This window comes from Magallana gigas, chromosome 3 (genome assembly GCF_963853765.1).
Source record: "Magallana gigas chromosome 3, xbMagGiga1.1, whole genome shotgun sequence".
In the NCBI taxonomy this organism is placed as follows: domain Eukaryota; kingdom Metazoa; phylum Mollusca; class Bivalvia; order Ostreida; family Ostreidae; genus Magallana; species Magallana gigas.
The window spans coordinates 59,766,769-59,793,433 of record NC_088855.1 but is presented as its reverse complement, the minus strand read 5'-3'; the positions used below and the strand labels follow the sequence as shown (position 1 = coordinate 59,793,433).

Here is a 26,665-nt window from a genome sequence, read left to right as displayed (position 1 = left end):
AAAAAGAAGGATTAATCAGAATGTATGAGGCAGGAATACATTTTAAATCAAACTGAAAGAGAATTTGTTCATTTACCGTGTAGACTTCCAATCGTCCATCGCGGCCATCGACCGTGATCTGGAAGTGGGTTCTGTCATTGTCACCAATCAGGCTGTAGGTCAGAGTATCATCAATGTCAAGGTCGTTGGCTCGGATGGTCAGAATCAATCCCTCCTGGGTCTCAGGAATCGTCTCCGAGTAAATCTTCTTCTCAAACACTGGGTTGTTGTCGTTGATGTCTTTGATGTTGACCGTTGCCGTGGCAGTGGCTGACAGTGGAGGTGTTCCTGCGTCCATGGCAACAACTTGAAATGTGTAGACTGGGTTCTTTTCTCTATCAAGGTCGCCAACTGTGGTCACCACCACTCCTGTTGCGTTGTTGATTTTGAAGGCAGGGCTAGGCTCCTGTGTCCCCGGGGTGATAAGGTAAGTGACCTTGGCATTGGCCCCTTCGTCATAATCCTTAGCAATGATCGTCATCACAGAGACATCTACATAAAACAAAGAGGTCAATTAGTTATACATGGACTTTAAGAATCTAAATCTTATTCAGTCATTTACTACCGATTGTCTGAGTACATACCAACGCCAGACATTTCTCTGACAGAACCAATCAGAGAGTTGCTATCAAATTTAGGTTGGTTGTCATTGACATCCAGCGGAAACACCTGAACCGTAGCATAACCAGTCAGGTGTGACTCTGCTGCCGGCTCATCAACGGCCAGCACGGTAAACTGGTACACGTCCCGCCCGTCTGGTTGGTCACGGTCCAGTTTTCCATTGATGGAAATGGCGCCGGTGTCCCGGTCGATGGAGAACAGGCTGTTGATGACTGCATCATCCTGGGACAGAGAGTACTCGATCTCATTGGTTGGATTTCTGTGGATGTCTGGATCTGTGGCACGCACCTATGTATAAACAAACATATTATTGACAAAAAGAAAATACACGCCAGTCAATAAAAACATACTATAGTCTGTCCTAAGTTCTATTTTAGGTCAAATTAAAATGATTTACAACAAAAATTAAATGTCTGTCAATTAAAGGCAAGTCTAAATAAAAAAATATCCAAGATTTACCAGATTATCATATACAACAAAATGTACATGTATTTTAAGCAATTCACTTAAAGCACCTTACCGAGTAATTTGAAACTTTTATTTCCTGACTTATAGCCAGAGCTATATATATCTTCCCTCTACCTACCGTGATCAGAATCTTGTTGTAAACCGTCTCCTCTATCAGGTTTCGGACGACGTACGTGTTCTGGTCAAACTTGGGCGTGTTGTCGTTTGTGTCGATGATGGTGATTTGTACCGTGGTCTGATTGCTATATTTCCCATCATTCACCACTAACGTTACATTGTATTCCTGAAAGACGCATAACAATTTACCCATCATTAAATTTGTAAACCTATTAGAAACAAACAATCTACCCGGTATACCCTTTACTAAATGTGTAAACTGGTTTTAGTAACATTAAACTTACAAATCAAAATTGAATCTTGCATCCAATCTAAATTTACTATTAGGTTCAGTCCCTGTAGGAAATTCAATTTTTTTTTTCTAAAACATTTCCTGACTTATTTTACACTTCACAGAATCTGATAATGTTAAAATGTGGGATTCAGCTACCCAATATTCAAGAAATTAAAAAGAGAAAAAAGGGTTCTCAAGTGATAAATTCCAACCTGTCAGCAAAAAAATATAAGGTTCTCAAGTCAGGTGATTAATTTAAATCAAATGATGAAGAAACAGAGAGAAAAGCAACAATTCATTTATGAAAAAGGAGTTAACTTCAACTGAATTTAAGCCATAGAAGGTATTCAATAACATAATAGCTCCTTTTAAATACCAATAAAATACTTGCATTTGGTTCTGTCTCGTAGTCTAGATTTCCAGCCACATAAATTTCCCCCGTCCCAGATTTGACAGCAAAGAGGCTGGAGCCAGACAGGGAGTAGGTAAACTTGGCCTCTGTAGGAACAAAAACGGAAAGTTTCAGTTTATTTATAAATACAGTTATGTGTATGGGAAACTTTTTATTAATAAATTATATGATTTCTTTTTCGTTTTGATAAATCATTCAAGTTCAATGCACTGATGAATAAGAGTTTTTTTTTTTTAATTATAACAAATTATACTTTCTCTATTAATCTATTTTTCCATTTTTCCATTCTAAACAAATCTGAATAAAGAAAAGACATTAAGGTGGTATGGGACATCTGTCGATATTAATGTGGATTAAAGTATATTATCACTCAAATACTTTCTCCCGTTTAGAATTTTAAAATTTTACAATATTTAACCAAAAAATACCTTTTAAAAATGTTGAAAACTAAGGTAAAAATTGTAAAAACCACCAGCGGGATTCAAACTCATGACGTACAGATTCGTAGTGAACCCTCTAACCCACTGCCCTAGGTAACAATATTGGGAAAGAAACTACTTATACAATTAACTTGGCTCTACTGTATTTTTGATAAACAATACGTCACAACATGGAAGTGTCCCACACCACCTTAACACTAAGCTTGTTTTCTATTACAATAATTCTTGTTACAATATACTCTTAGATATAATAAACAGCCAGAGTGCTGGCCCCCTGGGGTCATGAACCTAGATAAGCTCACTTTTGATTTAAGTCTCAGTCATATGAAAGGAATATACAGTAGAAGAGAAAGATTGAAATCAGGAGTGATCCTCTGTAAGTTTTACAGCCGCCATAAAAACTTAAACGAGCTCACTTTTGATCTCAGTCTTACTTTCCCTCTAAACATTCCTTTTATGAAAGTGAGTCTCAGATCAAGAGATCCTGTGTAAGTTTAACACCCCGGGGTAAGATGTAGCTTTGACTGACCATCACGGTCCTTGGCCTCGATGGTGATGATGGACTGTCCGGTGAAGGAGTCCTCCCTGACCGAGGCCGTGTACAGCTCCTGCTCAAAGTACGGCTCGTTGTCGTTTACATCCTTAATGGATACCCTCACCACCGCCGATCCTACAAACAGGAATAAAGGGTAAATACAGGGATTATATTGACAAACATGTCTTCATTAAACCAGACAGTGATACACAAAAATTGACTTTCTTTAAAGCTGTTTCTGATTCTTTAAAGCTGTTTCTGATTCTTTAAAGCTGTTTCTGATTCTTTAAAGCTGTTTCTGATTCTTTAAAGCTGTTTCTGATTTGAAATCCGAATGACTTATTTTGCAGGCATCTCAATACAACCCCCCCCAAACCCCCACTCCCAGACACTTGAACTGACCTGTATTGTGGGCGCCTGATGTCCCCCTGGAGGAGGGAGCCCCATCGATGGCGTACACCTTTAGTATATAGAAATCCTTGGTCTCTCTATCAAACTGCATGCGAGAACTGATCATGCCCGAGTTTGGGTCAATCTGAAACTCATTGGTTGTAGTTCCTCCGTTGGGATTCAGGGCATATGTCACCTACAATGTCAAATGTCACTAGTGATCAGACAGATAATTATCAAAATTTATAATCCTGCAAAGTTTATCTCTATATTAGATGAATCTCTAGAAGTAACTGTCATTACTTTTATACCCTTGACCCGCTCTTAATTCCCTTGCCATTTTAAATGTCTCTGTTTTGTCAGTGTCTAAAGCACTAACACTCAGTTGATAGATTCCCTTACTGTTTTAAACGCCTCCGTTTCATCAGCATCTATAGCACTGACACTCTGTACGGCGGTCCCTGCCGGCTCATTCTCCAGCACGTTCAGTCCTATGTTTCCTGTTTGAGGGTCAATGTTCAGGAATTTGGGGATCTCGTCGTTGGCGTCTTGTACTTGGATCACTGGGTAGTTGTCACTGTTGATGGGTGTATCGTACACATTCTATCAAAGTTTAGTGGACATTTATTATAGGATAAAAATAATGGTGCCAATTTAGTTAAATTCTTAATGGCAAGTAACACTGAACAGAATATTCCTAGTACCACAGTAAATATACATGTATGATGTTTTAACAAATAATTTAAGAAAAAATATGATGAGGGATTCTTATTAACAGAAAATTCCAAATTTCAAAGAACTACAAAGTGATAAGACAGAACCCTATGACAGAGTCTGAGTATGACTCGTGACAGAACCACAAGACAAAATCTGAGTCTGACTCAACACTCACCGCTGCTCTCAGGTTCAGTGTGTAGGACTTCTGAGTCTCGTAGTCAAGAATTTCCAGGATGGTCAGGTTGACCGTGTCTGCACTGCTGCGAATCAGGAACTTCTCCGTTCTGTCCGACAGCTCGGTCTGTCCATTGTTTTTCACCACCATGTTGAAGATGAGGGAGGGATCCTGGATGACGTCGATACGATTTTGGGCGGTCAGAGTCGCGATGACAAAGTTAACGCCCTCTGACTCCTTTACAGTGTAGGTCGGATTGATGGGGTTCCACAGAGGGGGCAGGACGCTGGAATCGGTCGTCAAGGAGATGGTGACCGTCACATCCCCACTCCGGGGCGGATTACCCTGATCTGTTGCCCTGGCCTTCAGAATGACGCTGGTGTCCTGAAATGTCAGTCATTATAACTAATTATAAAACTTTTTTGTAAATAATAGATTATTTCTATGTCTAAAGATATTTTAACAATCTCATTCATTTAAAATTTCTCAGGACCTACATTTTCATGTACTGTGTTTAATAGTAATAGCATTAGGTGAGGTTCACTGGTAGGCGAGTACTTACTGTGGCCTGCAAAGATCCGCTCACTTCTATGTCGCCAGTGTCTGCGTTAATGCGAAACAGACTGTTCGGGTTATCAATCAGCGAGTACTGAATGTCAGCGTTACTTCCCAGATCTTTGTCCGTGGCCTTGATAGTTAGCACATTTGTCCCCACCGGTGCGGATTTTAGTACTCGACCCGTGTAATCAGTCGTACCAAAGCTTGGGTCGTTGTCGTTGATGTCTTGGATATTGACAGGAAAAGTGCAGTAGTCATCCAGCGGATTACTTCCCTTGTCTTGGACTTTCACAGTGATAAACAGATTCTTGGAGAACTGAGTTTCTCTGTCAAGTTTTTCCCTGGTGTAGATTTGACCTAAAAGATGGACAAATTAGATCAGCTTAATTTTGTATAACATAAAAATATGTTTTGCTGACATTACATTTTTGAAAACTTGTGTTTTAAAGAGGATTTTATCTGTACATCCTTGATATGTACACATGTATGTATTGCCTGTGTACATGTATGTATTGCCTGTGTACATGTATGTATTGCCTGTGTACATGTATGTATTGTCTGTGTACATGTATGTTTTGCCTGTGTGTTTGTAATGCTGTGCACCTGTGTGTTTTCACCTTTTATGGTGTGTTTCACATTTTTTGTACTTCTGTTTACCTGTTGGTTTTACCTGTGTTTTTTTACTTGTGTTACCCTGTTGGTTTTACCTGTGTTTTTTTTTTAATTCTGTACACCTGTTGGTTTTACCTGTGTTTTTTTACTTCTGTTTACCTGTTGGTTTTATCTGTGTTTTTGTACTTCTGTCACCTTTGTGTTTCTACCATTATGGTATATTTCTGTACATCTGTATGTTTTTACCTGTGGTGGAGTTGATCCTGAAGTAGTTCTTTTCCTGGTTGTCCCCCAGTTCCTTGATGCTGGTGATGGAATACTCTAGTTTACCGTTCTGTCCTCTGTTACGATCTGTTGCTGTCACCTGAAACACATCAACAGGTGATCACCGCATCACAAAAACATTACCATCAAATCACACCTACAGACTCTGTTGTTTGCTTTGGCTGCTTTATTTTTCTTAGTCTGTTGAATTTTTTGTTTTCTTATTATCAGTTGTTTACTTAACATTTATATTGTTTGTGCTTTTTGCTCTAAACTGCCCCTTTTTTCAGCATTTTTTCCTATTTCTGCACTTTAGTTTGATATTGCCTTTGTGGTTACCTTCACGACCTCCACCCCTGGGTCCTGTTCTTCCTTGACGGACGGGGAGTAGTTACAGTTCTCAAACTTGGGTTTCTGGTTCTCCTCGTCCTCGATGTTAATGGTGATCAGTGCGGTGCTACTGAGGATCCGCACAGGGTTACTGCAGCACGATCCGTCATCCTTGGCTGTGACATTCAGGAAGATCTGGTCCCGGTCTGTGGGGGGACTCTGCCCCGCCCTCAGACTGATTCTTCCTGTAGATTGGTCAATCTCAAAAACATCCTTCACTGTCATGCCACCTGTTAAAATCAGAATATGACTGTAGCTTTTACTGTCATCTTGAGAGTTCTGCAGTGTTCTGCAAGGTTTTTACCTAAATCTATACATCAAGTGATTAAGATTTCATCTGCTTACAATCATAAAATGTTCTACACATAAAAGGATTGTTACCATACATATTAACTCTACCAATTTACTCGGAAGTCTACCGCTTTTTAGCTTTGTCTCCCGCCTACCGGTTTTATTAACCTTGTTTTAAAAGATAGCTATTTTGGAAGCCATAGTGGTCAAAAAATCTTGTCTGGTTGCGCATGATTTTGAATCGGAGGCCTATAAACGCTTTTTAAGTTAGGTTAATGACACGTTTTCAAGCATGTGTTTTACTTTGAACGATGAAAAAGGCCACTTCCCATAATTACATTAGTTACAAGACATGTCAATATTATCATCGCAAAGGAAAAAGAAGCTTTACAATTCCACATGTGGCTTTAATACTGAATATATCTTTCAACTTGGCCATAACAGTAAACTTGACTTGCAGTTAATTGCAATTCTGCATGATTTATAGCATGTAAACATTGTTTTTCATATTAAAAAAGAATATACGATTTCCTACTAGTTCTAAATTCTCTTATATGTTAAAATTTTGGCAACCTTTTTTTAAACAAAGGCAATTGTTAAAGTATTTAATATCTGTAATCAGTATGATGGTAAATGCATGCAAACATTTTTATTGCATGTGTTAATTAAAATTACAAAATTGATTTTCAAAAGTCTTATATTTTAGTTGATATCTTTAACTGCTAATCAGAAACCCTTACAACATATATAGTACATAAAAATATACTGTGGTTTCATCAATATTCGTTGTATACCAATTTTCGTGGATTTTGTTGTTTAGTTGATCCATAAAATCAAATGTTCATTGAAGTGCAACTTCTATTTACATTTTGTATTGATAGGGTCATTGGGCACGAATTTACCTATCCTTGAAACTGTGATTTTCACTTCATCCATGAAAATAGGTACCCTTGAATATTAATGAAACCACAGTATGCTTTGAAATATAATGCAAAAAAGGCCGTGCGCAATGCTTCCACTTTTCAGTTCAAAATCTACCTATTTTACATCACTGAAGGTTAACATATATGTTGTTACCTCTATTCTTTTCAGATGTTCATTCTTCAATAATAATACTTTTTAAAATTCACCAGTAGTGAAAAGCATTTAAGTTCTAGAAATTGCCATCCATATGGCAATTTCTAAAATTGCCAATCTTTCACAAGTTCATCGCATGGGAACATAATCATGAGGATTAAATTTAATAGGTAATGAATAAAGACTGTGTCCAATAATTAGCTGAGGATGCCATTTGATAGAATACTTGTTGAATGTTTGAATAGTGGTAGCAACAAAATCCACAAAATATGGGAACAGCAGGATTTCTATGAACGCCATAGCAAACTAATGTTATCTGACTTTATATTATTTTCTCTATCAATAGTACCGCCAAAATGCTTATCAATCGTACCATTGTAACTCACACCATCAAAACTGTATATCAATTGGTATGATTAAAACTGTATATCAATCCTACCATCAAAACTGTAGGTGACGGCATCCCCATCCTCATCCACTGCACGGACGATGATGACAGTGGTCCCAGGCTCCGCATTGCCCATCAGAGTGGCCACCTTGTTGTCGTCAAACTGCGGAGCCTGGTCGTTGACATTATTTGTGGTAACAATAACTCGCGCCTCTGCTGTACGAGGGGTTGCTCCATTATCTGAGGCGATCACTTTGAACTCATAATAATGCGGAAACTTCCTGTCATAATCCAGAGTCCTGTAATATACACAGTCGCATCTTAGTTACAAACAATACTTTTTTTAATAAGGATAATACATTGACCCATAATCTTGCAAATGTTAGTCAAGGTTTTCATCAGAGCCAAATGTATACCGTATGTACATTCAATCACTTTCTGACTATTTCATATCTTATCATCAGAAGCTCAATACTAAAATTTTGTGACTTCTCTTGATCTTGATGGGATGTTAAACACAAAACAATCAAAATGATTGATTACCCATTGGTCTTGATGACTCCCTTTTGTCCGTTACCAGTGGTGGTAATAGAGAAAGTCGGGTCGGTCACTGTGTACGACAGTACGGTGCTACCGTCCTTGTCTGAGGCAGATACTGAAAGATACAAAAGGTAAATACATGACAGCTACCTAACACAGGTAAATACATGACAGCTAACTTACATAGGTAAATACATGACAGCTACCTTACACAGGTAAAAGCATGAAGCTACCCACACAGGTAAATACATGACACCTACCCATACAGGTAAAAATACATGACAGCTACCAAACACAGGTATATACATGACAGCTACCTTACATATAAATGCACTGTTATATAAACTAGAAAACTGACCAGTCAGGAAGGGCCCCGCTATGACAATTAATATAGAGAAGTGAAAAAAACTTTGAATTCCATCCTCTTTATATTAACAATGATGAAAAATAAATGCCCGGCAGAAGATGTAAAGAACTGGAATATATAGGATCTCGTGATTTGTAGTTGGATATGATTTTCATCCAACAATTAAAGTGTTTTTTTCTTGAGCCTTAGTGAGGGGATAAAACACACAAGTTGGATAAAAATCATATTATACTACAAATCATGAGATTCTATTTATCCCATATTTTATACACCGCAATCAATGTTTACACTGTTTATAAAACTCTACATTATTTTTACTTCATTATGCCTAGGCAAATCCCATTGTAAAGTCACAACTCTGGAATATCAAAAAAATATCCAATGAGTCATATCCACGGGATAAAGTGGGTTAACATGGGATGAAATAAAATTTGTTAAAAAAACAAAGAATTGATACCAATGCAATGATACCTAGGCTTTGCCTCTATTCAATAAAACTATCATAAATCATTGTGTACGGTATTTTAACCCCAAAAAATATGAATATTATATTTCAAATCCATATTTCAAAGAATGTACACAATACTACACATCATTCAAAATTGACCTTAACTTCAAAACAAAGTTCATTTGCAGACACAGGCAGTGCAGTAATTAATCTCAATGTGACAGATAAAGATAAAGCTTAGGATTTTCTTCCTGTGGAAGGTTAATTAATCCCAAAGGACAAATATTGCACAGCCTTCCATGTATACAATGGTAACATTCTCAGCAGTTATCTCTCTTTGCCCATTCATTCTCAGCAGTTATCTCTCTTTGCCCATTCTTCTTATGCATAGTTATGAATCTACCCCACCACCCCAGCTCCAAACCAGAAGACATAGAGAACCAAACTTAGCATCAAAATATGTATTTCTGCCTACTGAACTACCATACCAAATTTGAACTTGATTGGGCAACCATAAAAAAAGTTATTAGAAAAAAACAGGAAATTTGTGGACGGAAGAGTGACAGACGGACGGACGGACAGAAGGACGGACGGACAGAGTGATTACTATAGGGCACCCGCAAATCCTTGCGGGGCCCTAATTACACTTATTTTACACATACTCTAAAATTACATTACCCCCTGGTACTTAGAAGTTCAATTAGATAAAAGCAAGCAGGGCAGTGAATGGATTGTGACCGCAGTCTTAAACTGGTACCTTCTATTACACTGGTTCCTATTGGAATGTCCTCATCCACGGTGACTGTGAAGGTGGATTTACTGAACAAGGGAGTGAACTCATTTCTGTCCAGGAGGTGAACTGTCAGCTGTAGAGGTAAGATGTAGGAGAATGTCAACAAACAACACCGTACTGTCAAATCACTGGCTTCATCACCAGTATCACAGAGCAACAGATCGACATTCAGATGACTAATGTAAACACAAATATTGCTCTCCCTCCATCTGCACTCATATGATTAGGACTTGTGATCATAAATTTCCAAAAGAAATCAAACTTGTACCAATATGTATACATAACACATGAATCACATTAAACCAGTTTATCTCAGCAAGTGTTATATCTCTGTATACATCAAAACCAAACCCTTACCTTGACGTCACTGCTGAACCCCGAGAGTGTGTCCTCGGCCCTCACGGTCAGATCAAAGGTGCGCTGGTCACTCTCATAGTCCAGGGTCCTCAGGGTCTTGACCTTACCCTCCTCCACCGCAAACCGTGTCGAAATTGCGGTTAGTGACTCGTACACAGAGTACCGCGTCGCCCCGCCGGACTGGAAGTTTTTGGCCTCAATGGCTACCGGATTACCGTCCACATCGAACGCCTGGAACCTGGGAACAAGATCAGGACCAAATCAAAGCATGCTCAATTACCTTGATGCTTAGTCTAGTCACTTCACAGCAAAGAATTTGATTTCTCAATTTGAGGTATGTTGCCCTTTATGAAATTGAGATACGATTTTTCAAATGATCAAAATGATTAATAGAATAGAAATACTACGGATTGGAAATAAAAGAAAAGGACAATAAGTAGGATAGGAATTGAATTAGAAATGTTTAGACTTATAACCAGTACAACAGTGTAGGTAAATACACATGTATATATACTGATAAAATAACATTGATCATTGTTTCCATGTTATAATGAATAGCAATATCTACTGGGTTATTTCATGATTCTATTAATCATAAGGAACTAATTCCTTAATTTTATTAATTGACATAATTCATCTCTGATTACACTATTACTGGTATACATCCTGGGATTTCAATCTGATTAGATACTGTGTGAGTGGATCAAACAATTAACACACAAGCAGCTTCATTCACCCATCACAGATACAAAATAACTACTGGTATATCAGAATTCAGCTGAACAAAGCTATTTTGTACAAGACATCACAAACTGACAGACTTAAAATGTCATTGAGTCAAATCATTAAGATACGCCTGTAAATTCCATATATACATACATGCATGCAAAGAGCATTTCTATGAACCAATCAATGGACTTATACCCTGTTGAGTAGCTGAAACTTATATCCAGTAATATTTTTAAAATAACAACCTGGTACACCTTGGATTTCTTTCATTCAAAAGCAATTGTGTTAAAATGATTCATTTGGTTCATATAAGTCCTCGATCCAAGCACAGATTATTTTAACATTAATATTAATGACAGATACTCAGTTCACCTCTGTCTCTGTACATCAGTTAATATAAGTGTAAAGTACTGTTTGTCTGATGTAAGTGTACAGTACTGTTTGTCTGATGTAAGTGTACAGTACTGTTTGTCTGATGTAAGTGTACAGTACTGTTTGTCTGATGTAAGTGTACAGTACTGTTTGTCTGATGTAAGTGTACAGTACTGTTTGTCTGATGTAAGTGTACAGTACTGTTTGTCTGATGTAAGTGTACAGTACTGTTTGTCTGATGTAAGTGTACAGTACTGTTTGTCTGATGTAAGTGTACAGTACTGTTTGTCTGATGTAAGTGTACAGTACTGTTTGTCTGATGTAAGTGTACAGTACTGTTTGTCTGATGTAAGTGTACAGTACTGTTTGTCTGATGTAAGTGTACAGTATTGTTTGTCTGATGTAAGTGTACAGTAGTGTTTGTCTGATGTAAGTGTACAGTATTGTTTGTCTGATGTAAGTGTACAGTAGTGTTTGTCTGATGTAAGTGTACAGTACTGTTTGTCTGATGTAAGTGTACAGTATTGTTTGTCTGATGTAAGTGTACAGTATTGTTTGTCTGATGTAAGTGTACAGTATTGTTTGTCTGATGTAAGTGTACAGTACTGTTTGTCTGATGTAAGTGTACAGTATTGTTTGTCTGATGTAAGTGTACAGTATTGTTTGTCTGATGTAAGTGTACAGTATTGTTTGTCTGATGACAGACATTTGTCACAGAAAGCTTGCATACATAGACATGTATCCACAAAATGTCTGGTTAATGATTGTGTATTTACAGGATGTTTCTCAGAGGCCCCTAATGGCCGGTTTGTAAGAAACACTTCCATGCATCAACAAATAATGTGTGTCAACAAAACAAAAACAAACACAGTGAACAAAACTTGTTAAGAAATGCACACTGAACCATATAGTAAGTCCTAGCGGCAGTGGTCTAATCAGAAAAAGACAGGGGGTGACGTGTATAAAAGTAAACAAATAGTCTTATTGCTGAAATACTCAGAAAAGCTGGGACAGGGGTGTTTAAAAGGAAACAAAAACATAAAACTGAGGGGCTGGCTACGATTTCTGTTGGTGACCTGACATCATTCAGTAGAGGGTTATGTCATCAAAGCCAGCCTACAGGAAGTGTCAGGTAACTCACAGATCACAGATTCACCTGACTAATCACTGTACAGGTAATACCTGGTGAAGCCAAGGTGAAATATCTCTACAACTAACAACTCTCTGATCTTTTCTTCAAGTCTAAGAATTCTTTTGTCTTATGAATAAAACGTGCTTCATTTGATTTAACAGTCTTGTAAACATACCACTGGTCACGCTTTATAGTTCATTCAGTGCATACATACGAAGAACTTATTCTATTTTGCCTATTGTTAAGTTAATCTGTCTGAGTCTGATGGTCTTTATTAAAATGCTAGAGAGGTGTTAACTTTATTACTGATTAATCCTTCACTTCTCTGTGTCCCATTCATTACTTATTACATTCAACTATTGACTCTCTATTAGCTAGGTATTACCATACTGTCTGAAAAACTGCACATTTACCTAATAATGCTGAATGTATATAGATATAAACATTAGAGGAAGACTACATCATGTTCAATTTCCGCTACTGATATATGTTATAATATCTATATAATATTTTATCAGTTACATCATATAAAATATATATTTAATATACATTAATACACTAACATTAACTTTTATCATAATTACATAAGTAATAAATTGTATATCCTGTTAATAAGCTGTCATCTTTTTCAATAATTTCATAATCACTTATATATTGTATGAAAAATAAACATGCAAAAATTATGTTGGTAGTTGTGCACAATAAAAACTGACCCAAATTTAAAGGTAAGATGTACCGGTACTTCACATTCGGCAAAATATGTACAGTATATGTCATAATGTTATGTCAATACAGCTATACACTATCTCTGGAATACATGAAGAAATATCCTGGTACAAGTTACTGTGGAATCTAATTCTTTTTACAATAATTTGGCGGAATATAATTATCATTTAGGATCTACTTGTGTCAGTCCTTTGTTGGAGAAGCTACATCATCTAATCTTTCACTAAACTTTAATTTCCTGCATGCAGTTTTTGTCTAATGCATTCTGACATCAACAGTATAATACATGTACTAGTAAAAATGTTATATATTTGTACATGGTTATACAAAACTACTGAGGGTAGGAACTGTGTAGATGTCCAGTTTTCTAGTTTTGCTATTTCCAGTCTTCATTTTCTATATGAAGACTGGAAATATCATGGGGGATTTTTATATAGAAAGTGAAAATAAGGTAGGGGGAGGTAGCTATGTAGTACAGAGTTAAGTTTAAGGTAGTTCACACACTCTCATGGGTTATGATTGGACAGAATCTGAAACAAGAGGACAAGCTAGCAATGATACCTGTTCTCTGTAACACTGTAAGGCAAGAGAGAAAGAGTCGTCCATACAGAATCAGATCATGAAAATACAGCAAGTACAAATCATAAGAAAAGTAAGCCATAGATTTAGTCTTGCAACCAAATCTTTAAATATTCGAAAATTGAAACAAGAAAATACAAAATTAATATCAGCATTACTCTAACAAAACAAAAGAAATATGTAACAAATCTTCGCACATACGTAACAATATTGAAACAATAATCAAGATCAAAATAAAGACATTAAAAATTAAAATTTACAAGTACTCTAACTAAGTTATTAAACAAGTAAGAAGAGTGTTTTACAGGTGTGACAATATAAAGTACTACAATAGGCTAGAGCCAATGAAGACTTACGTTTGATCTGCTTGGTTGGACTCTTCGACGGACGCTACATAGGATGAGGAGTAGAACTGTGGAGGTCGCTGTCCACGGCGAATATTGATATCGACGGGGCCGGTCTTCTGTTGGACCGTTGCCTTGGAATCTAGGGCATATACTTTAATGACGTAGTCCAATCCGCTAGTAATGGCCTCCGTTGTCCGAATCTCACCCGTGTCTCTGTCCACCTCAAAATACGGGCTACTTCCCACTACCACAAAAATCACAATACTGGTTACTGCACATAGTAAAAAATATATACTATTGGAAGTAGTAAAATGGGGCATCCAAATGTCAACTCAGTAAGCTGTACATTTTCACTCTGAGAGCAATATCTGATTAAACATCAATAACTGATGAATTAGGATTAAACATAAATAAATGCTAATGTCAGGATAAATGAGGCTTTACTGTACACTACATCTTAAACCAGTATGTAATTTTCTCTACAGCCTACAGTACATACTATTATTTAGTGTCTACATAGTACTTTATCATATCAGGAAGTATTGCTTTCAATTTCACTGTTCAATTCCTTGCCTACCCCCCCCCCCCCCCCCCGGCCCACCCACCCCACCCCCTCCGATGCTACGTGCCTTCTACACCAGTACCTACCGTTCTCTTTGTAGTACTTGACAGCCCCTGGGCCCCCATCCACGTCCTCAGCCTCGATCCTGAACACGGACACTCCCGCCTGAGCATTGGATGCCACCACAGCCAGATAAGGGACAGGTTTAGTGATAAATCGCGGGGGTTCGTCATTCCTGTCAAGGATGTTCGCCGTTATCTGGACCACGTGAAGGACTGTATGGAAAAGCAAGAAAAATACAAATAGAGAGTGTTATCTTTTTAAGCGCAATAGACGTGCCTTTAGAAATGTATTCACAATCAAAAAGCACCCAATCAAACCAAATTAGCAGATGATGGGGCAAACTATTTTGTATGCCGATCCCGATTTCTTTTATTAAGGAGACAAAATGAAATCAAATCATATATATATATAACCCAGAAACCTAGCAATAGGATGTTTTTATCACAGTTATTCTTGTAAAATTATTTTTTTTTAAAATAAACAAAGGATCCTTTCATAAAAGATTGTTGCATAATGATACATGTGCAATTTAAGTGCAACAACTTTGATTTTGTCGACAAATGAATGAACTTAGAATTGTATAACCATACATTGGTTGATATACAATTAAATTGTATTGGACGATTCGCGGACCATTTATCATTCACTGAAAAAGCTTTATGTTGAACGTTAAATCAAATGTTGAAATCAATAATTAATAACAACGAATAAAAATCTTAACGACAAAATAAGAAGTACTAAAAATCAATTTGGTGGACTAACACACGGATGAAATTTAAGCTATGTGTCATAGTTCTTTTAAAATTTCTTTATTTCCTTTACATTTTGATCTATTATGAGTCATCTAATATAGTTACAGAATAATAAAAATACGCACCAAACAAAAAACAAAAAAAAGGCAAGACACCAACAAACGAAACAGATTGAGAAAATGGCCGGTTAAGAGAGGCATATTCGTATATAAATATACGTGTAAGTTATTGAAAAGTTAACTAAATAATATAGAAACACAACAGAGTTTATGTCGGCTCTAAGTATGTGTGATGAACCAAGACGAAGTAACAACTGTTGGAATGTGTGTATGATTACGTAGGACGCATTGCTGTCTATATTTAAACATTGAAGACTTAAATATTTTCACGGTGCATGAAAATATGTTCACGATCACCGAATTGACACTTAACAAAATTTGGGGTTATATATATATATGTTACTGAAATTTTAACTCCAAAAGACCCTAGTATATAGCAAATATATTTCAAATTGTTTCTTCAAAGAAAACTAATTAGACAGGACAGAATAGCATTTTTTTTTGTACACCTTGTACAAGGTAAAACGCATCAATTGGCGATGATTCATGCGATCAATTTGTATTATTACTGTTCATTCTATCATTACGCCTCTTAATAGTTAATCGCTGTCCTTATATTGCAATTTAAGATGAAAATAAATGATTTTAGATGGAATATCAGGACACAATAAATAAATTTGGGGTCTTAAACTCTGCAGGTAAAAGCGCACGTGTTGATCAAGGTGAGAGATACACAATACCGTGCTATGAACGTACGCTTAGTAAGACTTCCAGACCAACTAATACGATTAATGGGGCCTTTGTGTAAAGCTACAATATTTACCAAACATAATCCCCGATTGTAATTTCATAAAAATATCAAATTCGATTTTCAGTTTAAAATTTCGTTTTCGTTCGATTTTTCACCGTCAGATGCTGGAAATTCGAGCTTTGTTGGAGGTGTCAGTTCGACTTGAATAATTCAATGACCGCGTTCCGATAGTACAAGCATTCTTTGCTTCCTCCGATGACTCGGGGGATACAGTGCTTCACGCAAAGGTGTAACCTGCTCAAATATTTGGACTAAGTGACGGGGTAAATCTCTGAATGGCCTTTCAGTCAATGTTTACTCTCTCACATAAATCCGCGTGAGTCACGTCCAGCGGACTTACAACTCCGAGAGAGTATCTGATTGAACTCACGATGTCATTCCCAGTCTCCGAGACCAGCATGCGCCCATAATAATCAATAAAGTCTTGTTTAATCTGTCTTTTGTTAAAATAACCAAACAACATTAAAATGATATTGGCGGATAACGAATGTCATGCTTACAGATGCGAACAGAGATACAGACAACAATAAGCCCTCAGTACGAGGGGCAGGAATTTACGAGTGGTCAGTGATTAGTAGATAGAAGATAGTAGATAGTGTTATCACGGATCTTGACCTCCCCCCACCAGGCATCAGGACACAGACAGCGGCCGATGTATGTCCCCCAGAAAACAAGTGTTTCCAGGAGATCAAACGTGTCCCAGGTACAGGCGTACAATGAATGGGGAACTCAGTTCACCAAAAGAAAAAAAAAACGAAATAAAAAGGACGCTATAACAACAACTAGTAAATTGTTTAAAATCCTTAAAATCAAGGAAAATGTTTACGGGTGCTATTAACACATGCAGGATGCCGTAGAGGGTAGAACTATACAGACAGACATACACACCTGTCCAGATCGGCCCGGCTACAAAAGGCCAGAAATAGAGGTCATTTAATACCAAAGATATTGTTTGTCATTTCTCTTGTACCATTATATCAATGTGAACAATGAAGTTGTTTTCATTATATATAAAAATGACATAATGTTTAGGCCCAACCCACGCTAGTTAAAATTCCAAGATTATCAACATATAACATTTACAAGTCGATGAATACACACACATACTTATGTGTAGCTTAACCAAAACTACAACAAAACAGACAGATTTAATACATGACGTACCCTTGATCTATTGTCTTGTAATCTTATTTCACAATTGTCATGGGGGATTTAGAACCGTCCTGGGACATTTAAACACCAGTTTCCGGTTCCACGGCTTACAGGGTCACAATCAGATCGCGAGAAAGACCAAACAACTGCAAGGCCCCATCTATTTCATTTTGTATTTTAAGGACACTTTATCAGAAATATGAAAAGGACACTTTACCAGAAATATGAAAAGGGTTCCATTTTACTCAAATATAATACATTTGAATTTAAATTCAAAGCGAATGAGCCATCGTTTTTGTCATTTTGTTTGCACAATATAAAAGGGAATGGGATACTGAGAAGCGATTACGTAATTCATATTGCTAATTTAGATGCATGCTTCATAGCTTTCTTATAGATTTCTTTGCATTCATTTGCCTTTTAAAAAAAAAGAGATTGTATCAAGTGCATGTTTGTGTTGTTTGAAGATTGAACTGTGGATACCTAGACTAAGCTACGTATATGGTTGAATGACGTTATGTACCTGTCCCGTCATCCTGACGTTTGACGTCAACAGTAATGACGTACTGTTGAACGCCGCCGTAATCATAGTCCAGCTTCGCGTTGGATTTTAGGCTCACTTTCCCGGTGTCCACGTCAATAGAGAAAACGTCTTCTGGTTCTGATGAGCGAATCTCAAACCGGATGTTGTCCCCAGCCACCTGGCTCCTGTCCACGGAGAAGAGTTCCGCTCCCCCCTTGGAGTCCTCGTAGACCTCCACCGTCTGCTGGCTGGTCGGGGCGGAGGCTTGACGTCGCAAACGTAAAGCGTGAGAACTGGCGCTGTTTGACAGATCCTGATCAAATGTGGCAGTAAGGCGAGGTGACCCCGGGTTATTGTTTGACACTGATTGAGATTGTGTTTGTTTTTGGTGAGGGTTTTCCACTCGCAAAATCTCGATGCCGGTGTGGCCTCGAACTTCATTCCCAACTTTGGATAAAAGGGTAAAATAAAAAGCACGTTTAGGGAAGTCTATGGGGAATTCTTTGTTAAGAACAACCCTGATTTGATCATTAAAGTCTGAGGGCAGAATGGTAAAATAGTCGGAATAAAATCCCTGTAAAACAAATTCCTGCTGGGGTTCTGGTCTCACCTGTATGTTAGACAGGTGAGTGACCAGTGAGCCCAGGATATCGGTGGTCCCGGTGTACCCTGTGTACAGTCTCTGAGGGAACACCTCGGACGTGCTCCTAATTCGGATGTCGAACGTCCGTTTCTTGGGGACGTTATCGTAACAGTTCCTGTGGGATAGAACGGTCAGCTGATAGCTCTGTCCCCCCAGGGGAGAGACCGGTCTTCTGAGGACCAAATCACCGGACTCCGTCATCACAAAATTCTCATAAAAATCCCCAAACACATCTTTGGTTCTTAACTGTAGGTCAGAGTTATCACAATCAAGTTTTAAAATACTGTACCCCACCCCGGCGTCTGCTGGGACTATTACTGGTGTGTTTGTGGACGATGTCACAACGTGAAAAAGTAAGATCACAAAACTCACAACACTGGCTGTTTTTGAAAACCGTACCGACTCCGCCATTTTGAATGTGTTTATATTGTGGTACGGTGATCCAGTATTAATTAGGAATCGATAACCAGGTAGATCCTACCTGGATTTGTCCACAAATCGTACACCTCACAGGTATATTCTATCAATCCTTTAATATTCACTTACAGTACTTCGAAATTCGAAAATTCACAACATCACATACTCCCTTCCTGTGTAATTCAAAAACGATGACAAATCCTAGCTATGAATAATATCCCACGACCGTTAGAGTATTGAAGCGCGTCCTACCTGTGGTCACACCTGAGTGACTTTGTCCCTGTAAGAGACCGGCCCTGCAGCATATAGCGTGTGTTGTAATAGCGCATACCTCAGATCTCTCTCCGAATTCCACAGTCTCGGGTCAAGGTGTCTATAAGGCAGTGGCAATTCAATAAAGAACAAGTAATTAGTGTCATTTATCTTCTGGACTTTGTCAGTCGAGGTAAAGAATTGAATTAACTCAAAGAAGGAAATCTAAGTCAAACAGAAACATTTGTCAGTCGTTTTATTTAAACCTTTTGAGAAAAGAAGGTGTGTTTATTGTACAGAACGAAATACAACAGAAGTATTAACAGTGTACGGGGAAATAGTCTATTGTATGTTGTACAAACATACTGTATGTACCCTACACGGGAAGATTGACTATAGTATATGGAATACAATATAGAAGAAAATATAGTTTATTAGTTCTTATATACCATGGACCTACTGAAGGTTGGCACAACAAGGATAAAAATACATGTTTAATTTGTAGACATTCTTCTTCCATCCAAGCTCATCCCCCAGTTGACACTTTACACTACATCAGTACGTGACAACTGAGAAATACAGTAAATATGTAGGATAATATATGTATCTATAAGAGCAATTTTCCTCATACTTGGTTTCTTTGTGAACTGTTTACACAATTTCCTCATTTGTGTTGTCTATACTCCACCAGATTTACAACATGTACATCTGACTCAGTATTCTGTTTGTCCGTGCAGTTTATGCAAGGTGCTGCGACACAGGTCGAAGTAAAAGTGGTTTTCTAATGGGTAATAAATTACATCTAAATCTCCAAAACCTCAAAGTCAAGCCGGGTCAAGTGGTTGTTGATCCAGAGAGCGTGAATTGTGGGTTGTTGTGTGTCTCTTATCATCTGTTGTTTTAATGTTATCGCCTACACCCTCTTTACCTGATAGTGGAGACAGCGACCTGTCAGGGATTGATTGTACTTTTGAATGAATAAAATGGAATAGATACAGGGTTATAATTAATTTATTAAATAAATAAATAAATAAAAAAAAAAAAAAAAAAAAAAAAATAAATAAATAAATGTCATGGAGAGAGCGACTTGTCAGGGTTCAATATTATAGGATTGATTGTACCTTTAAATAAAGGGGGATAGATACACTATGATTGATTGAATCATTATATAAATACATAAGTAAATAGATAAATAAAATATATAATAAATATTTTTAAAAAAACCAAACTAAAGTGCTCCCGTTCAATTATCGTAATTACATAAAACACGTACATGTCAAACATTGGAATTTTTATGATGGAACCAGAAACTATATCTGGAACAAGTAAAGCCACTCTATGTCTCTGATTGACAGCTTTATCTTTTGATTGACAGTGTACCTGTATGGATCACAGTGACATCTATATAATGTATACCCTTATATCTTTTGCAACGTTTGATCACGGGCGCCTGGAGTATGTACACATACATAAACACCCCTCCGAGATAGGCGATAGTGTTAACATTATTAGCCATTTTCAGATATCCATACAAATATGAAATTACTTTGTATTCAAAATGTAAAGGTATCGTTTTTAAATGATTTTTTTAGGGGGAGTGCTGCTATTCACAGCCTTATTTTTACTAGTACTTATTGATTAAAATAAAAAGTAATGAACCAACTCCTCCATTTTTTTCCAAAAGTGTGGAAAAAAAATTAAAGGAAAGAAGTGAATAAGAAAAACAATGGAGTAAGATACGAAGCATGCAACTAACCATCCCCACCCAAACCCAAACACTAAGGGGAAACAGACAGCATAGAAAATATTTGAAATAAAGACTCACAATTTTCTTTTTATTGGTCATAAGTTCAGAGAACCTTAAAACATTTGGTCTTATTTTAATACTTCGTGTTTAGATATTTTATCCCTCGTTTCTTCTAAGACCCAGCATTCTTAGATATAATGAAATTCATCACCAATGAGGACGTACTTTGTTGCACAATCACCCCAGTCTCTCATTTAGAGGGATACTATACTATCTGCCCTTCTCTTCTGTGAGCGAGGGAGACGATGGTTTGATGAACAAATTTAATGAAGTCTTTTCTTAATTTTACAGGTTAATATCGAAATAATTCCCAAAGCCAAAATTAGGTTTTTTAAAAAGATTTAAGATGCACATGACCTCTAGAGGTTATATATCATTTAAATATATCTCATTGGACCATATTTGGACAAATATTACACTGAGGAGCAGTGCGGATCAGAAACCCTTGACTTGGAAAGATGACTGTAACAGCTCTAAGTTTATGCAAATAATTAGAACCGTTTTAACAAGAGCTTGGACTTTGGGCAGAACGTGATAAACTCCAATTTGATGACGGCGGGGTCTTCTTATGGTTAACTCTCCAGCCATTGGTATGCGTACATTGAACACAATGACACTCGTCCGACTTCATCCGTGGATGTATATTTCGCTGAAACAGCGTCAGTTTCACACAGCAGAGCAAAGTGTGTGCGTAGAACTTCCTAATACTGTTCAAAGTTTGAGCATCCATGGTCTATATATAGTTACTGCATAAAGTTTTGAGCATGGTCTTATTACAGTTAAAATTTTGTGCGGATGCAATACATGTACGTCCTAATCCTGTTTAAAGTTTGTGTATGCATGGTTTAATCATTGTTTGCGCGTGGTCTTATTACTGCTGCGTTGATGTCGTATCCATATATGAAGTTCTATGTGTCTATTTTGCATTATATACCAATCATTCTTACACACAGTATTTTTTTTGCATGTACAAATGTACATTACTTACAGATGTGCCTCAGTTCGTATCGATTGAAAGTTAACTACAAACGCTTATTTTTGTGATACCCATTCATTTTTATTATCAAATAACCAATCTATAAACAAATACCGTATATTTATTTGTTTTTTATTTTGGTATTTCGTAGATTCAAATAAAAATGAACTTGTTATTTTAAAGTCAAGCATCTACAACACTTCACTTATACTAGACATTAAATGCATAAGATTAAATAGGAATTTTCTATACATCATCAATTAATATAATTTAAAAACAAAAATATTTGAAAAATGTTTGTCAAACACTTCGGGACTTCACCGCTTCAGAGATTTCACTGATACGTTGATACCAGAAGCTCTTGTATATAATAGCTATTGATAGCTGGGTATATTGGGTTGTGGTATCAGGAAATATATGACGGTTTTATTTCAGCCAGTACCCTACCCATACAAGAGTTATTCCGCGTGCCAAAGATATGATTTACCTTAAACGTTCCTTTTTATCGACCATCACTTCAGTTTATTGATTCACATTATGTGACAGCTGTGTATTATCATAATGATGTATTTACATATTTATCATCCGATATCTTATATATAATTTTCGTTTATTTTATAATACATGTATACTAAAATACTAAACCGTTTTTATCTGATGCACAAGCCTTATGTTAGTAGTGGTAGGGACACCGTCCCAAAGAAATATATTTTTCTATTTGAAAAAAAATACAATGTGTTAATATAACAGCCATCTCCCAACCGCCCCCTTACCATGCTTACTACTGTGTGCTAGAGAACTGCAGAGATCGATTCGTTTTGTGGGAAAATGACACCATGTCGATCTATACATGTCCTAAACTAGAATATACATTGCTTTGATTTGTATACCTTGCTTTTCGTTCATGAATATATCGTCCGAGGGTGTTTTCTAGTGCCGAATGTACTGTACTGTAGCGTAATACCAGGCTATGCTCGTATCTACAGGGAGAGAGGTTGGGGAGGATAGAAGAAATGTTCTATAAAACAGTTCTACACCACATCGCCCTAGTGTATTGCGGCTCTAGCTCTGAGGACAGGTTGGTCTTAGTTTATTTCAATATATTAATTTTTTTGTGATTTTTGTTTAATAAAACCATTTGAGGAGTGGGAGAGTAGGGGCAAAGTTCAACCCCCTCCCTGGAAACAATCCTGGATTTGCGCCAAATACCCCACCCTGTGAGAAATATATGTTTGGAAATTTCAAAGTTTTTTCTTTTCCTCTTTTTAACACAAAATATTTTTTTCTCTAAAATTACTTATTAATAAACTATGCAATTGTGATGAAAAGGAAATTGTCGTGTCATCATGATTGTAAAATATAAGAAATTCAATGAATTTATTTCCAAAATTCCATTTCATTCATACTTGTTGCATGCATCGTTATGCACCCCACCCTGTTTATTGGTAGAACTTTGACTTGCACATTTTAGCAATCTAATTAAAACTAAATTAGTAAACCTCTCCTCCACGATGCTGTTTAACAATTCTTATAACCTCAAATAGATTGACAATTTAGTTGCATGCTCATACCCTTGACAATTATATTTAAACACTGGCGTCGGAAGCAAATTGAAAGTGGGGGGGGGGGGGGGGTGTGACTAATCCTCAGAAGTATTGAAAAAAAAAACTAATTCTCAATCTTTCAATGTAAATTTAGGAGCAATTACATTTCCGGCGAGAAAAAGTGGGGGGGGGGGGGGGGGGGGGGGCGGCTAAACCCTCTATGCTGCTATGTGCCTAATGGTTAGTCTAAATTTGCAAAAAACGTGGGGGGAGGGGGGGGGGGGGCTAAGCCCCCCTAGCCCCCCCCCCCCCCCCGTTCCGACGCCTATGTCAAATATAATATTGATTTTATATTTGTGTACCTCATGTGCCATATGATATTGTATCGTGTGTATAAATTGAGTGGTTCTTGAGAATAAATGACTTGAATTGTCTTTTCTATAAATTTTTAAGGATTGTGATTATCCTTCGACTCAAATATTTCTTTACAGTTTAAACAATGGTCACCTAAAGAAACAGAGCATACTATGTATTGTACAGTAGCAGAATGACCATGAATTGTGCGACAACGCCTCACATACAGTACCTGTACCTGACACCCCCAATATAATATAGCTAAGTGAAATAAACAGGGGATAGGCTACAAAATTGCTGACCAAAGAAACAAATAACTTAAAGGAAAAACAAAAAACAAAGACTTTAATAATGCAAACAAAACATGTATACACAATGCCTCCCCCTCCCTCGTTAATCATTCCTTCCTAGAATCATGAGGAGCAGCTGACTTTCAGAGATTTGGACCAGTCTGGGGGTCGTGAGGCATACCCTGCACGCTCCGCCTCTGGGTCCCAGTCTGTGGGGTGCTCCAGGACCCTCAGTAGTTTCTGGACCCCACTGAAATCATTGTTGTTAGCCCTCTCTATGGCCTCTTGAGCCATCCAGTTCCTCAGTATGTACCTGGGGTTGGTCTTATTCATCAGTGTCTGTCGAGTCGCCTCGTCTATCCCTTCCTGCTTTAGCCTGATTTTATATTTATCTACCCAATTCCAGAACCACTCATGGTCTGCCATTGAAGTCAGTGCCCAGTATTTCTTGGGTACTTCTTTCGTATTTAATATTTCTCTCAGATCAATTTCTCCAAGTTCACAAAAAGACATAGTAAAATCTGCTTTTGTGTCCTCCATGATTTTTAAAAATACAGCCACTAAATTTTCATCATCTTCATCAATGGTCAATAAGCCTAGTTTTCTCCTAAACAATTCCATGAACTTGTCTTTATAAATTCTCTCATAACCTTTCAGAATGTTCTGAAGTTGTTTCACTTGAGATCTTATCAGGACTGGTTTTAAAGCATCTCCAAGTTTTTCCAAGTTGAAGTAACCAACATCTGGCTGGTTTTCATAGCTGTATCTTCCTTCATCGTCCGAAGTATTGGGAACAAATCTAGGATTGTACTCGTCCATAAACCCAAAAGGTCCATAGTCAATGGTGATAGAAAGAAGACTGAAGTTATCGGTGTTGCAGACGCCATGGGTAAATCCCACACTCTGCCACTTGGCCACTAGCTGAGCTGTTTGTGACACAATTGTACTGTACAGAGCGAAGTACCTGTCCTTAGCCTTAATATCAACCTGAGGAAAATGATTCTTGATGACAAAATCCAAAAGCTGTTGGAGAAGCTCAAGTTCCTTGTTTTTCGCCAATATCTCTAATGAACCAATTCGGAACCAGGAAGGAGCCAACCTAAGGACAACTGCAGCTCTCTCTGTTCGTGGTTTACCGTTATAAAACTGATCACGCACAACTGGATCATCAGACACTACAAGTGTTGCCGCTCGACTGGTTGGAATACCTACATTTAAGATACATATATTAAGAAATTATAAAACTTTGATACATATGAATATCAATGACAAGAAAAATTGGTCAGAAAGAAATTACTACTGTTTGAAATAGAGCTACCAAATTCATATTTTTCCATAGGGGTAGACATTTTACTTTTGCCTTCAATCTTAATACATGTCTCAAACATAGGAAGCATATACATGCAAGCATTTCAAAAATCTATTTATTTTTCCATTTCCAGTATAATAACATACAGAAGCATAAACATACCGAGATGAAACATTGCTTCACTACACAAGAACTCTCGAACAGATGACCTCAGCACCGCTCGACCGTCTCCATGGCGTGAGTACGGTGTTCGTCCTGACCCCTTCAGTTGGAGCTCCCATCTTTCACCGCGGTGACTGACAAACTTCCCCAGCATGACCGCCCTCCCATCTCCCAACTGTCCCGACCAGTATCCGAACTGGTGCCCTCCATACCTGTGTGACAAAGGGAGAGAACCAGGCAAAATGAGAGAGCCACTCACAAATTCCACAAACTCTACTTCTGAGGTTGCAGCATCAGTCAGACCAAGAATATCATTAAAAACCGGCTTAGAAAAAGCAACAAGCTGCAGTTTTGACTTCAGTGGAAGAGGATAGGTGACCGAAAACAAACAGCCCGGGACTTGTCGAACAAAATTTTGTGCAATAGGATCCAACGGGAAGGAGGCGGCTAGATCTTGATGACGGTCAAATCGCCATGTATGAAAACTTTGTGGAGCATAATGTCTCGGACATTGGCTATTTGTGACTAGATCTAAAATTGATAACTTAAAACAGTCACTGGACCTTGCTAAAACAAAATCATAGCCACCGAAATGTAGAAGTGTCAGTAAAAGTGAAAGTAGCCTCATGTCACATTCAAGACTAAGAGGATAAAGTTTTCAAAACGAAAATTACTTTTAATTTTTTAATCAATTAAATCGTCATTCAATTTCACATTAAAGGTGAATTGATTAATAAATATAAAGATAGAATATAGTTATGTAACATTTTATAGCTCTTTGACTCGTTGAAAAACCTGCTGAATAACATTTCATTGAATTTTTCGTTTTGC

General features: G+C 37.4%; 2 protein-coding genes across 4 annotated transcripts in view; both read right to left on the bottom strand.

Moving 5' to 3' along the window:
• Nucleotides 1-19,477, bottom strand: part of LOC105330338 (neural-cadherin) — a 29,475-nt gene extending 9,998 nt beyond the window's left edge. Inside the window, exons 1-20 of one of the 3 annotated variants that reach the window (XM_066080668.1) lie at nt 18,081-19,477; nt 17,294-17,311; nt 14,807-14,995; nt 14,168-14,402; nt 13,794-13,808; nt 10,274-10,511; nt 9,881-9,989; nt 8,312-8,423; nt 7,820-8,067; nt 5,962-6,242; nt 5,605-5,722; nt 4,751-5,103; nt 4,189-4,572; nt 3,699-3,899; nt 3,309-3,492; nt 2,901-3,041; nt 1,911-2,017; nt 1,247-1,411; nt 624-948; nt 77-531 (exon numbers count right to left, since the gene is read on the bottom strand). In XM_066080668.1, coding sequence (XP_065936740.1) covers nt 77-531; nt 624-948; nt 1,247-1,411; nt 1,911-2,017; nt 2,901-3,041; nt 3,309-3,492; nt 3,699-3,899; nt 4,189-4,572; nt 4,751-5,103; nt 5,605-5,722; nt 5,962-6,242; nt 7,820-8,067; nt 8,312-8,423; nt 9,881-9,989; nt 10,274-10,511; nt 13,794-13,808; nt 14,168-14,402; nt 14,807-14,995; nt 17,294-17,311; nt 18,081-19,134 — 4,932 coding nt within the window. In that variant the 5' untranslated portion in view covers nt 19,135-19,477. The remainder of the gene's footprint in view (nt 1-76; nt 532-623; nt 949-1,246; nt 1,412-1,910; nt 2,018-2,900; nt 3,042-3,308; nt 3,493-3,698; nt 3,900-4,188; nt 4,573-4,750; nt 5,104-5,604; nt 5,723-5,961; nt 6,243-7,819; nt 8,068-8,311; nt 8,424-9,880; nt 9,990-10,273; nt 10,512-13,793; nt 13,809-14,167; nt 14,403-14,806; nt 14,996-17,293; nt 17,312-18,080) is intronic. The other 2 variants (XM_034442972.2, XM_066080669.1) reach the window with 2 other exon arrangements.
• A 4,965-nt stretch (nt 19,478-24,442) lies between these two features.
• On the bottom strand, nt 24,443-26,490 carry LOC105341430 (protein adenylyltransferase SelO). Its single transcript, XM_011447968.4, has 2 exons — nt 25,835-26,490; nt 24,443-25,571 (listed from the first exon to the last, which is right to left on the bottom strand). Exons 1-2 carry the CDS (start codon nt 26,460-26,462, stop codon nt 24,487-24,489), a joined length of 1,713 nt encoding a protein of 570 aa, XP_011446270.3. The 5' UTR covers nt 26,463-26,490; the 3' UTR covers nt 24,443-24,486.
• Between the last annotated feature and the right edge of the window lie 175 nt (nt 26,491-26,665).